The 13,083-nt window shown below is 43.2% G+C and overlaps 1 protein-coding gene across 7 annotated transcripts in view; it reads right to left on the minus strand.

Annotated features, from left to right (window-relative positions):
- The window catches only part of CDC42BPB (CDC42 binding protein kinase beta), a 219,580-nt gene that overhangs the window by 114,729 nt on the left and 91,768 nt on the right, over positions 1–13,083 (minus strand). For all 7 annotated transcript variants that reach the window (XM_089661355.1, XM_089661354.1, XM_089661351.1 and 4 more), the window contains exons 6-7: positions 5,484–5,577; positions 1,545–1,745 (exon numbers count right to left, since the gene is read on the minus strand). In XM_089661355.1, the coding sequence (XP_089517481.1) occupies positions 1,545–1,745; positions 5,484–5,577 (295 nt within the window). The remainder of the gene's footprint in view (positions 1–1,544; positions 1,746–5,483; positions 5,578–13,083) is intronic.

Below are 13,083 nucleotides of genomic sequence, written 5' to 3' on the forward strand. Positions count from 1 at the left end.
AACTACAAAAACAGCCTGCATGTGGATATACAACTACCCTGCTCAGTATTTGTGCGCCAGTTCCAAAATCATCAAGTTTGTACACGATTTATCTATGAAACAACGCAGTTCAAAAACAATCCACAACCCAAAAAAATCCTGTTACGTTAATTGGCTTTTGAACAAATAAAGTTTAGCCATGTGTACGTATGGTTGACTTTAATAAAGATGTAACATTCCTGGAACAGGAACTGATGTGAATGCATCCATACTTTATAGTGCAGTGTAATACATTCTATTAAAGCTAAGTGCACTTTCACAATTACGCATTTGCTTTTGACCCGTAACCTCTAAAACAATACTAATATTATGGGTTACCTTTAATGCGGAGTTCCACCTGAGAAAAATAAATAAATAAAAGTCAGCGGCCACAAAAACTGTAGCTGCTGACTTTTAAAACACAGACACTTACCTGTCCCTCGGTCCAGCGGTATCCACACCACCGCTGGTTTCACCAGCCGTCTTCTCTCCTTGGTGTCGGCATCTTCAGTGTGGGCACCCGGCTGTGACAGCTTGCGGCTTTTCACAGCCGGGTGCCCACTGCGCATGTGCGAGAAGCGCTGCTGCAAATGGCCCTGTAGTCTTCTGGGATCTCTCACGTGTCCCAGAAGACTACGGGGGAGGGGGAAAACTTCCGCTTCTGATCGCCTAGGCAAATTCGGGTACCCGCTCCCCAAAGGTGCCAATCATTAATGGGGAGCGGGGGACAAAGGCTTAAAGCGGAACTTCCCCTTTTGGGTGGAGCTCCACTTTAATGAAGAGAAGGCATGACTCATGTGGCATAGCCAGCAGCCCCCAAAGTTTTGTTTACCTCCTGCCTTGCTGTGAGCAATTTGCTCCTAGACACCGCTTGACAGTGCTGTTTGGAGATGGGAGACCTGTTCTGCATTGGGTTAAAAAGCAGTCTGTGTTCCAAGTTGTTCACAACGCATAAAACTATCTCCCCCAAACCATCACCACTCTGTTATGAAATCTCAGCCTTCAAAAAGTATTTTGATATTTATGTTATAAAACAACAGAAGTGGGTTGGTGGTGATGTTGGGTGAACAGCGTAAAGAGACAATGTCACCTTCACCAAATACGGCAAAGTGACAGCATCTGTCAAGTCCAGTGCCAAGTTTTTCTCACTAATCCAAGCTCCTCCATCATCTCCTTGGTCCATCAGATCCATCACTCCATTTCTCTAATTGAGCAAGGCTTCCCAGGTTTGAGGAGTATGTGGTCTCAGACAGTTCACAGTGCTTGAGCTTCAACAGCCCTAATACAATCATATAGGGAGGGGCAGTGATGTCATCCACCGGCCTAAGTTTCAACACCATGCAATACCAGATATCACCCAGGGTGGATACCTACGTGGATGAACGAGTATACATTTCTGGGTGGATAAAGGAGCTCTGGGCTATCAGGAGGCAAGGTCACTCTTTCCTGAACGGGTAAATTGATGGTTTCTCTAAGTTCACTATATCCTCTTCAGAGAGGCACACCTGGATTGGACTAATAACTACCTCATGATTCATGATCTTCCCGTATGTCTCCACCAGAGATTCAGCATAGAAAGGCGTCTCCCCACACAGCATTTCATACATGCAGACTCCCAGAGACCACCAGTCACACTCTGGCCCGTATTTTCCCATTCCATCCTCCATTGCTTGTAGGATTTCAGGAGAGATATAATCCGGTGTTCCAACTGCCACTGAAGATTGCACCTGCACAAAAGGAGAGATCGAAATTGTGAAAAGCGCAAAAAACAGAGGGTAGGCACATACATTTTTGGCGACTCTATAAAAATTTCCCAGCACTTGGATCCATTAGCCACCAAACGGGAATGAAACACTGTAAAACTGTATTTAATAACCCCTGACTGAACCACTCAAATCATTTTAGCTACTTTTATTCAAACTTCACAAACTGGGAGATTCACTTAAAAGACTTGCTACACATGGCATTTACCGAGCAGTCATTTGTGTTCAGGAGACGATGAAACGCAACCCAGAGAAAAACATGGAGGCTGCCAATACTGAATATATTGCTGGTGGCTTAGACTGAAGAAGGAACAGTAGGGAAATACTGGAAAGGCCTCAGTGGGTTGGGGTTGAGGGATCAGTAAAAAGATAGAGGTGGGGGGAGCATTAGGGGATTGATGAAAAGGTATCAGTGAGTTTGGGGGGGGGGGGGGGTGGTTAGTGGAAAGGTATCATTGGTTTGGGGAGGGGAAAGCAGTGAGGGATGAGTGGAAAGGTATCATTGGTTTGGGGAGGGGGAAGCAGTATGGGATGAGTGGAAAGGTATCATTGGTTTGGGGAGGGGGAAGCAGTATGGGATGAGTGGAAAGGTATCATTGGTTTGGGGAGGGGGAAGCAGTATGGGATGAGTGGAAAGGTATCATTGGTTTGGGGAGGTGGAAGCAGTGAGGGATGAGTGGAAAAGTATCATTGGTTTGGGGAGGGGGAAGCAGTGAGGGATGAGTGAAAAGGTATCATTGGTTTGGGGAGGTGGAAGCAGTGAAGGATGAGTGGAAAGGTATCATTGGTTTCGGGAGGGGGAAGCAGTGAGGGATGAGTGGAAAGGTATCATTGGTTTTGAGAGGGGGAAGCAGTGAGGGATGAGTGGAAAGGTATCATTGGTTTGGGTTGGGTGAAGCAGTGGGAGATGAGTGGAAAGGTATCATTAGTTTTGGGAGGGGATGGGGGAAGAAGTGAGTGGTGAGTGGAAAGATACCACTGGGTTGGGGTGGAGCAGTGAGGGATTAGTGGAAAGGTATCCGTGGGTTTGGGGGGGGGGGATGAGGGATTAAAAGAGGGGGGAATCAGTGGAAAGGTATCAGTGGGTTGGTAGGGGAGTGGTGATGGATCAGTGGAAAAATATTAGTGAGCTGAGGGGGTGCAGTGAGTGAACAGTGGAAAAGTATCAGAGGGTTGGGGGGAGGGGTAGTGGCGATGGATCAGTATATAAACTCATTCTATATGAAAAGCAATGCAACAGCTTTATTTAGCCTCCACCTTCTCCGGTTGCATATATTAACGGTTCCCTTCAATAGATCACTGCTCTGTTTGCCTGCTAGAGAAGAGGGTGTAGGCTCAGTTATCACTTACACAGGGCTAATGCCACTCTCCCTGCTTCCATGTGGCAGCACTTGAGGCTGATAATGAATTACTCCGGCCGCCATTACTTTATGGGAGGAAGGTAAGTGGGTCACATGCTCCCAATACCCCAAGGTACATCATAGTTGTCTCTCAGGGGCTGAATGGAGCAGCGAGGGAGTAAAGGAAAGGCATGTTAAGGCAACCAAGCGAGGCAGCAGTTGGTTCCCCGAGTATGGACAAAACGCAGGTTTCCTTTGAGTCCAGGTTTATAATCCTTATTATAAATCTCAGGTGCTTCAGGACAGTGTCTTAATTTCCTAGCTGTAAATGAGGCCCAGACAGAGGAGGGAGTTATCAGTGAACGTCTGAGGCCAAGCTGCAGTGTAGCAGATAAAAAGTCTTGAAGCAGATTAAAAGATCTCTCTAAATAGCTGATCAGCAGGGGGGTGGGGGTGGCAGCCACTCCTGGTCAGCATATGTTCCCAAACAATAGGCTTTCCCACCATCTCCCAACATCACAGAACTCCCTTATTGATCCCTAGTTTTAAACAGAGTTTGAAAAGGAGAAAGTCACAAAATATTCAAATGTTTGCACCCAAAACAAAAGGTGCTGAGACAGGGACACCTGTTTTGATGAAAACCCTCAAAAGGTGGGATTTCCAATCATTTCCACTATCTTCTTGCCAATTCGAAGCAAAGGGAAGTCTCTCCAGTACTCCTGACAGAGGCACACTCTCAATCCAAAACTAAAAATCAGGGTGGATAAAAATAGATGATTTTAAAAATAAATTAAATTAATTTATTTAAATTGGATTTTTTTTATTTTTATCAAACGTATTTTGATAAAATGCTTTTGCAGTAAAAATCTATCTAAAGATAGTTTTCAATTTAAGATACATTAATAATTGAGTTTAGACCTCCTACTCTCTAGTTCCCTGGTCTGCTCCTCCCATGTCCGTCTCCAGGACTTCTCCAGGGCTTCCCCCATCCTCTGGAACTCCCTACCCCAATCCATCAGACTATCACCTACTCTCCTCTCCTTTAGGCACACTCTGAAAACCTATCTCTTCAGGGAAGCCTACCCCACCCTCAGCTAATTACTGAACTCCTCCACTCTTCCTACCACTCCATCCCCCACAGCTATTTCCTCCTGTACCACTATACCCTCCCTCCTAGATTGTAAGCTCCAAGGGGCAGGGCCCTATAACCCCAGTATTGTTACTGTACTGTCTCGTGTACTGTCTCCCATTATAATGTTATAATGTACAGCACTGAGCAAACTGTTGGCACTATATAAATCCTGTATAATAATAATAATGTAGCATGAGGCTGTAAATTCTGCAATAGTTACATTTTTGGTAATCTCATTCAATGAATCCAAGCTCTGCAAGTTGAGATAACATGCACTGCATTGATGCATTCACACAATTTCACAGTAACCATGAGAAAAAACCTGAAATAAAAGAATTTGAGTCGTTCTCCAGCTACGTGTGATTAACCTATTAACCTAAAATCGGTTCTGATATCGTTGTTTTACTAACCCGACAGCTTATTATTCTGAAAAGGAAACCTTCCTTTGGTTTGCAAATCTTAAAGATACTAACTACCAGCAAGCATTAGTCAGATGCCTTACATTTAAAGAGCACCTGTCATTTTAGATCCATCATGGCAGCGCTTGTTAGTGGGCATCCACTCACCTGCTGCCGCCACGTCCCTCACCTTGTTGTGTCCCTGCCGCATCACCAGCCCTACCATTAAAGTGAGTCAACAGCGGGTCAGAGGAGCCGCTGCGGGACAAAGATGACAGATGCGCTTTAAAAATTATAAATCAAGCCTATTAACTAGTGATTTAAATCGTGATTTTAATAAACTTGATTTAAATCAAATCCACCATGCTAAAAATGCAATCTGAGTACACGAAAGCTCATTCTCTGTAATAGGGAATTGCTCATAACAATGTGAAGCATTTGGAAAACAATTTGTACGCTGCAATTCTGGTGTTTTGATGCACATTTTGAGATCCAAATGAGCAGAACAAGAGTGAACCACACAACACGTCTACATGATGGGCAATACCACATGTGTATGAGGCCTGTAGGCTCTGTGAACCCAATACTAATATTTCAGTTATGGTGACATCTCCATCCACAAGTTCCTAGCTCTGCCAGCACTCACCATGGAGTCTACTCCACTTCTTCAAATTTCTAATATGTAAAACAGGCAAGACCACCAAGAAAAGCTCAGAGGGGTTACAGTAGAAAGGCAGAATTGGAAACAAGTGCAGACACCTTAGCACTGGCTCTTCTGAGCTGCACTGTGTGCCCATAAGATGTGCACATCCAATAGTAGAGTACAATTTACCGTTCCATCGTCGTTCATTTTTAAACACGACCCAAAGTCGGCCAGGCGAATGTGTCCATTCATATCCAGAAGAACATTATCCGGCTTTAAATCCCTGAAATAGAAAAACAAAAAACAGGCATAACTTCCTACATTCACTGTACCCAGCCAAGAGCCCACAAAGTAAACATGATATAAACTTAGCAAAATCAAACTGAGAACATACATGTGTATGTACAGGTTACCATCTGCAAAACAATCATCAGGTCCATAGACAGACAGCTGTGCCAACCTTGACATTTCCTTTAATCAGTCACGTTTGGCCCTGGTACCTCCTGTCACCGCAGTCCCCCTACTAATCAAATGAAGATCATGGGCAGCACAGTGGCTTAATAGTTAGAACTTCCACCTGGTAGTACTAGGGTTGCTGGTTCGGATCCCAACCACGGCACCACCTGCCTGGAGTTTGCATGTTCTCCCTGTACTTGTGTGGGTTTCCTCCAGATACTCCGGTTTCCTTCAACCCCTGTTTGCGTCATTTCCAGTTTCCAAGTCCCGCAATTACAGGAAACCAAAGGACTCCTGGGATTCAGGAAACGACATCCCAGGAGACCTTGCAAATCGCCTTATGACATTATCGCCTAGGCGACTGGGACCGGAACTGCAGGCTTGCAGTGGATTTAAAGGTATGCATATTAAAAAAAAAAAAATCCAACTTGTTCTTTATTTCACAGGGACAACAGTGGCTAAATGGTTAGCACTTCCGCCTGGCAGTACTCGGGTCGTTGGTTCCTATCTCAACCAAGGCACAACCTGCCTGGAGTTTGCATGTTCTCCCTGTGCCTGCGTGGGTTTCCTCCGGGTACTCCGATTTCCTCCCACACTCCAAAGACATGCTGGTAGGTTAATTGGCTCCTGTCTAAATTGTCCCTAGTATGTGTATGTATGAATGTGAGTTAGGGACCTTAGATTGTACACCCCTTGAGGGTTAGGGACTGATGTGAATGTACAATTTATGTATGTAAAGTGCTGCGTAAACCGACGGCGCTATATAAGTACCTGAAATAAATAATAAATCCTACATATTAAAAGAACCAGGAGACTTGGGAAGAGGGAACAGGGTCACACTTGACGTGACAAGAGTTGGATTCAGTTTTAGTCATCTATGTCTTCTCCTAGCTGTTCTGATATAAGAATTTTACTATTCACATTAATGCAAGTGCAACAATGCGCTCACGCTTTTGTGCGTTTTGAGTCGTGTTTAACCATTCGCCGCCCGGCCAATGGCCGTTTGGCGGCTTCAAATGTGTACCTGCATTCCGGGTGCACGCCATTTGGCGTGCTCCCGCACATGCGCAATTTGCGCTAATGCAGAGCGGCGCAGCAGCGCGATCTGTCACCGTGTCTGTGTCCCTGTTCACCGCCATGCCAGTTATATGATGACGCTGTACTGCACTGGTGACAGTATGTAAAAAAAAAATAGTGAAAATAATTTTTTTAATTTTTTCATTTTCCGAAAAATTATGACAAAAAAAATACAACTTCAAAAAACTCGCCATTCCTCTTATGAAGTACGTCGGACTGTCTACTCTGCAAAAAGGGGTCATTTGGGGATATCTGTACTATCCTGACATTCTTGGACCTCAAGAAATTAGATTGGCTGTCAGTACTTCAGGATTGATCAATTTTCAGATCTATACCATAGTTTGTGAACTCTATAACTTTCCTACAAACTAAATAATACATCCTAATTTGGGTTATTTTCACCAAAGACATGTAGCAGAATACATTTTGGGCTAAATTTATGAAGAACAATTATTTATTTGTTAACTTTTATAACAGAAACAAAGAAAAATGTGTTTTTTTTTCAAAATTTTTGGTCTTTTTTTGTTCATTTAGCAAATAATAAAAACCCCAGCGGTGATTAAATACCACCAAAAGAAAGCTTTAGTTGTGTGAAGAAAATGATAAAATTTTAGTTTGGGTACAATGTTGTATGACCGCGCAATTGTCATTTAAAGTGTGAGAGCGTTGAAACCTGAAAAATGGCCTGGGAGGGAAGGTGTAAAATTGCACGGTATTGAAATGCTTAAAGCAGCGCATAAATTTCTAGGGCTGTCCATCACACAAAAGTATAGGAACTTTTTTTTTTTTTAATCGCATTGCCCAACATATGACACTACGACATGAGCAGTGGTGCGATTTAGCACATGTGGGCTGGCTGGTGTATTTGGGGTGCCATGAAAATGAATAGCACCACAGTGTGCCTGCCAGAAACTGGCGCATTTTCATATGCCGTGGAAACATGCGAGATATCACAAACACTCCCACTTCGCATAAGTGTGAACAGTGCCTAAAGGAAACAATGATAATGTATCAAAGTGGAACTTTACCGAAAAAGGGAAGTTCTGCTTGTTTACATCCTTCTTCCCTTCATTGCCACATTTTGCACTTTTTTTGGGGGGGGGGAGAGCACGAGTACCTGGTTTTGACAGGTACCTCCTTCTGCATAAGTTCACCCCATCCTTTCCCCTTGCAGTCTTCTGGGACACATAACAGGTCCAAGACTATGGAGCCATTCACAAAACGCAGTGTGGCTTGCACATGCATAGTAGGAAACTGACTGTGTTCACTGCCAGTTTTCCTTACCCAAGATGCTGGCACCTGGACCCGAGGACAATTGAAGAATCATCTCGGGTGAGAATACTGCTGGACCTCTGGAAAGGTAAGTGTCCTTTTATGAAAAGTCAGCAGGTACAGAATTTGTAGCTGCTGACTTAATTTTTTGGGGGGAGACTGGAGCTCCTCTTTAAACATATGCTTAAAACTTTGTTTTACAAAGAAATGTTTGACAAAGGATTCCCAGAGCACTACAGGTTCGCTAAAGAAACAACAGTAGACAGATTTGCTTTGCAGCTCCTTTTGTCCAACTAAAACCCCATTCTGAGCTGTCTGGTAAGGGATCCTGAACTCATGGAGTTCAGAAAAACAGACATCTTTATGCACAGCTGACATGGATACCATGCTTCTCATCTGAGGGAGACTATAGCTCCACCTGCTGTTTTGATAGACAACAGGATTTTAGACTCGCCTGCATTACCCATTTCTTGAAGTACAGTACAGGACACAAGTAGATTCAGAGATGACTGAGTATAGGTGGGTCCCATCAGCTGACTGGACACTGGCTCCCAGCAAGCCTCTGTTCTTTGGCAAGCAATGAGATGATGGTATGTGCCATGATCCAAGAGATGGATTTCACAGGCCATTCAAAAATCCTATTTCTAGCTCGTACAGTACAGGGCACAGGTAGATTCAGAGACAAATGGGACATCCCAAAGCAATACCAATGAGGGAAGAGCAACAAACATCAATAGAACAAGCAAAAAGCCCCCCACCCCCCCCCCACAAAGCAACCAATAAGGGTCCAGTACCCAAGTCAAACAGCAGCCTGAAGCACCTTGTAACTAAAAGCAGCAGCAGCTGAAGTCTGCGTAGAGGCGGCGTGGTGACGCACTTCAGGTGAGCGCCATCTTAGTACACCCGAGTGTATCCAGTACACCCATGTACAGTGGTGTGAAAAGCTTGTCTATATCTGCAATAATGTGAGTTGGCACTTGGCGTTTTTACCCCATTTAGTAATAAATTTACAGTATTACACTATGGAGTCTGTTTTATCATTGTATGATTCCACATGATGTGCATATATGAGCATAAACACTGACACCTGTGTTTGGAGGAGTAACTGAGAGTGAAGGAGAGACCAGTAGGGGCTGTGGAATCTATCCTACCCGGAGATTGCGTGCAGGATCCAGGGTGATCCGAAAGGCGTTTTGGCCCCTGTGGGTCGCAGCGGGAAGGTGAGCGCGCACGCCTGATTCTCATTTCACACTTGCACCAGCACAGGAGCACGCTTGGAAAGTCATGGTTAATTATCTTTGCCATGTAGCACTATGTCAGCTTGTTATGGACATTGTTATCCTATAGTAGTTTGTTAACTGAAATGGGTCATTACTTATCACCTTTATGTGGTAGTATACATCCCTGCATAGGGATTCACTGTGTTTGAGCTATCACGTATACTCTGTTGGAGTTGATCCCCTGACGGGGGAGAATTATTATCACCTGTTTAGGTTCAATTGAACCTCTTACTTGCACCGTTAACCACATGTACAGTTGTGTTCAAAATAATAGCAGTGTGTTGAAAAAAGTGAATAAACCTCAAAATCCTTCTAATAGCCTTTATTTCCATCCACACAAATGCATTGGGAACACGACACATTCTATTCCAAATCACAACATGAAGAAAAATAGATCAAATTTGTGTTGCTGCTCTAAAAAACTGAAGAAAAGTGAATATTAGACGGTTCAAAAAAATAGCAGTGTTTGTATTCTTCTTTACAAACTCAAACATTCACTATATAAACTGAAAAATGTTTGAAGATTTTGCTTTCCTTTGAATGACTTCATGAATATTTGGTTGTAGTCGCACTGTTTCTGAGAACTGCTGTACATCTGTGTTGCATGGAGTCACCCAACTTCTGGCCCCTGTGATCAGGTATTCCAGCCCAGGATGATTGGACTACATTCCACAGTTCTTCTCTGTTTCTTGGTTTTGCCTCAGAAACTGCATTTTTGATGTCACCCCACAAGTTTTCTATTGGATTAAGATCCGGGGATTGGGCTGGCCACTCCATAACGTCCATCTTGTTGGTCTGGAACCAAGATGTTGTACGTTTACTGGTGTGTTTGGGGTCGTTGTCTTGTTGGAACACCCATTTCAAGGGCATTTCCTCTTCAGCATAAGGCAGCATGACCTCTTCAAGTATTCTGATGTATTCAAACTGATCCATGATCCCTGGTATGCGATAAATAGGCCCAACCCCGTAGTATGAGAAACCTCCCCATATCATGATGCTTGCACCACCATGCTTCACTGTCTTCACAGTGTACTGTGGCTTGAATTCAGTGTTTGGGGGTCGTCTGACAAACTGTCTCCGCCCACTAGACCCAAAAAGAACAATCTTACTTTCATCAGTCCACAAAATGTTGCGCCATTTCTCTTTAGGCCAGTCAATGTGCTCTTTGGCAAATTGTAACCTCTTCAGCACGTCTTTTTTCCAACAGTGGGACTTTGCGGGGACTTCTTGCAGATAGCTTGGCTTCACATAGGCGTCTTCTAATTGTAACAGTCCTCACAGGGAACTTTACACCTTCTTTCATCTTCCTGGAGCTGATTGTTGGCTGAGTCCGCGCCATTTTGGCTATTCTTCTATCCATTCGAATGGTAGTTTTTCGCTTTCTTCCACATCTTTCAGGTTTTGGTTGCCATTTTAAAGCATTTGCGATCATTTTAGCTGAGCAGCCTATCATTTTCTGCACTTCTTTATATGTTTTCCCCTTTCCAATCAACTTTTTAATCAAGGTACGCTGTTCTTCTGAACAATGTCTGGAACGACCCATTTTCCTCAGAATTTCAGAGAGAAATGCACTGTAACCAGCATGTACAACATTTGCTGCCTTCCTTCCTTAAATAAGGGCAATAATTGCCACCTGTTTTTCAAAAAAATGAATGTCGTCACTAATAGAACTCCACACTGCTATTATTTGGAACATGACCCTTTCAATGAGTGATTCAATGACACAGAATCAGCAGCATGCATGTCATGACTGTTGGGTCTGTTGGATTTCTATTACTCTACTACACCTGCTAGTAAATTATTTGCCATGTAGAAATATCATTTCTACCAAAAACAGTGATTGATCCGGTTAGTGATGTCAGACTGCTATTATTTTGAACACAACTGTATATCACCTTATAGATCCGGCCAGTTCTAACACCTTAATAGGATCTATTACATTGTTACTGCTATATATGTTGGTCTTATTCACAGGTATCTCCTATACTGTTATATATGCTGATTTTTTATTCACAGGTATAGGGTGGTCACATCCACTCAGTAGATTTAGATATAGCGCTGCATCATTGTACTGAATAGCTGAAGTCTGAACATCCCAACAAACATGTGAACCGAAGATTAGGTGGTGGCCTTACTAATATGCGACGCAGAAAGCAGATGCTGAAGAGCCCAGGAAGCACGGATGGACCTAGTAGAATGATCAGTCACCGGAAAAGTAGGAACCTGATCCTTGCCAAGTAGACCCGAAACACAACCCGACGGATCCACCTAAAGCTGGAACTACATGCAGGGAGCCCCCTGTGAGGACACCAAGGAAGTACAAATAGACAAACACAAGGAAGTCATGGCTGTGAGATAAACAAACAACTCGAACCACATGCAGATAGCGCAGAGCCATCTCCCGCGGGGGTTTTCAGAATGGGACAAAAAGACACTAGCAAAGAACTGAGACTTGCTTTTTTTTTTTTTAAATGTCCAATCAGCTGAAGATACCTGCCTATAAGAGTCATCTCTGAATCTGTGAACCTGTGTCCTCTACTATACAAGCAGGAATTATTTATAAGCAATATATTTAAAAAGGAATATATTACCAAATAACATTGTAATCCTGTGTTAGAAACATGTGAGGGAGGAGAGAGTGTGCTGCACCTCCGGAAGCATGTGGAGAGAGGAGGATCCAGGACCGGAAGTGGGGAAGAGTGTGACAGGGAGGCTACTGAAGAACTGACCAAATCCTGCAAAGAGGAGGGCAATGACTGTTTTAAGGAGAAGAATTACAAGAAAGCCATTGAGGTATACACAGAGGACAACAAGAACAACTGCAAAGACCAGGAGCTGAATGTGGTTCTGTACACCAACAGGGAAGCAGCACAGTTTCATTTAGGTAACTACAGTTCATCACTTAATGATGCAGTTTCCGCAAGAAAACAGTAACCAGACCACCTAAAGGACATAATATGAGTGAGCTATTAATTTACAGAGTTCCATGTGACACAAAGCTGCAGAGCAGCTCTACGACCCAGAGGAGGGAGATCCTTTCCAGGCTGTATACCCATTCCACCTTAAAGGGGACCTCTGGCAGATTACATCTTATATACTATACTGCGTATTTTAAATGCGCATCTGGTGAGTGTGCATTTTTACCATATTCGCTGCACTTCACCGAATGGAATAATTGTCACATGGAATGTATTTTCACCTGAGCACAGGATCTTCACCTTACATCATTGAGGACAGAATATCACTCTTATAAGGACTTTTAATTTTATATATACAAATATATATACAGTGGGGATCGAAAGTTTGGGCACCCCAGCTAAAAATTTGTATTAATGTGCATAAAGAAGCCAAGGAAAGATGGAAAAATCTCCAAAAGGCATCAAATTACAGATTAAACATTCTTATAATATGTCAACAAAAGTTAGATTTTATTTCCATCATTTACACTTTCAAAATAACAGAAAACGAAAAAATAGCGTCTGCAAAAGTTTGGGCACCCTGCAGAGCTAATATCTTGTACTGCCCCCTTTGGCAAGTATCACAGCTTGTAAACGCTTTTTGTAGCCAGCCAAGAGTCTTTCAATTCTTGTTTGAGGTATCTTTGCCCATTCTTCCTTACAAAAGTCTTCCAGTTCTTTGAGATTTCTGGCCTGTGTGTCACGCACTGCTCTTTTAAGGTCTATCCATAGATTTTCAATTATGTT

Source organism: Staurois parvus, unplaced genomic scaffold, assembly GCF_062004578.1.
Source record: "Staurois parvus isolate SC_StPar_1 unplaced genomic scaffold, SC_StPar_1.0 ptg001329l, whole genome shotgun sequence".
Taxonomy (NCBI): Eukaryota; Metazoa; Chordata; class Amphibia; order Anura; family Ranidae; genus Staurois; species Staurois parvus.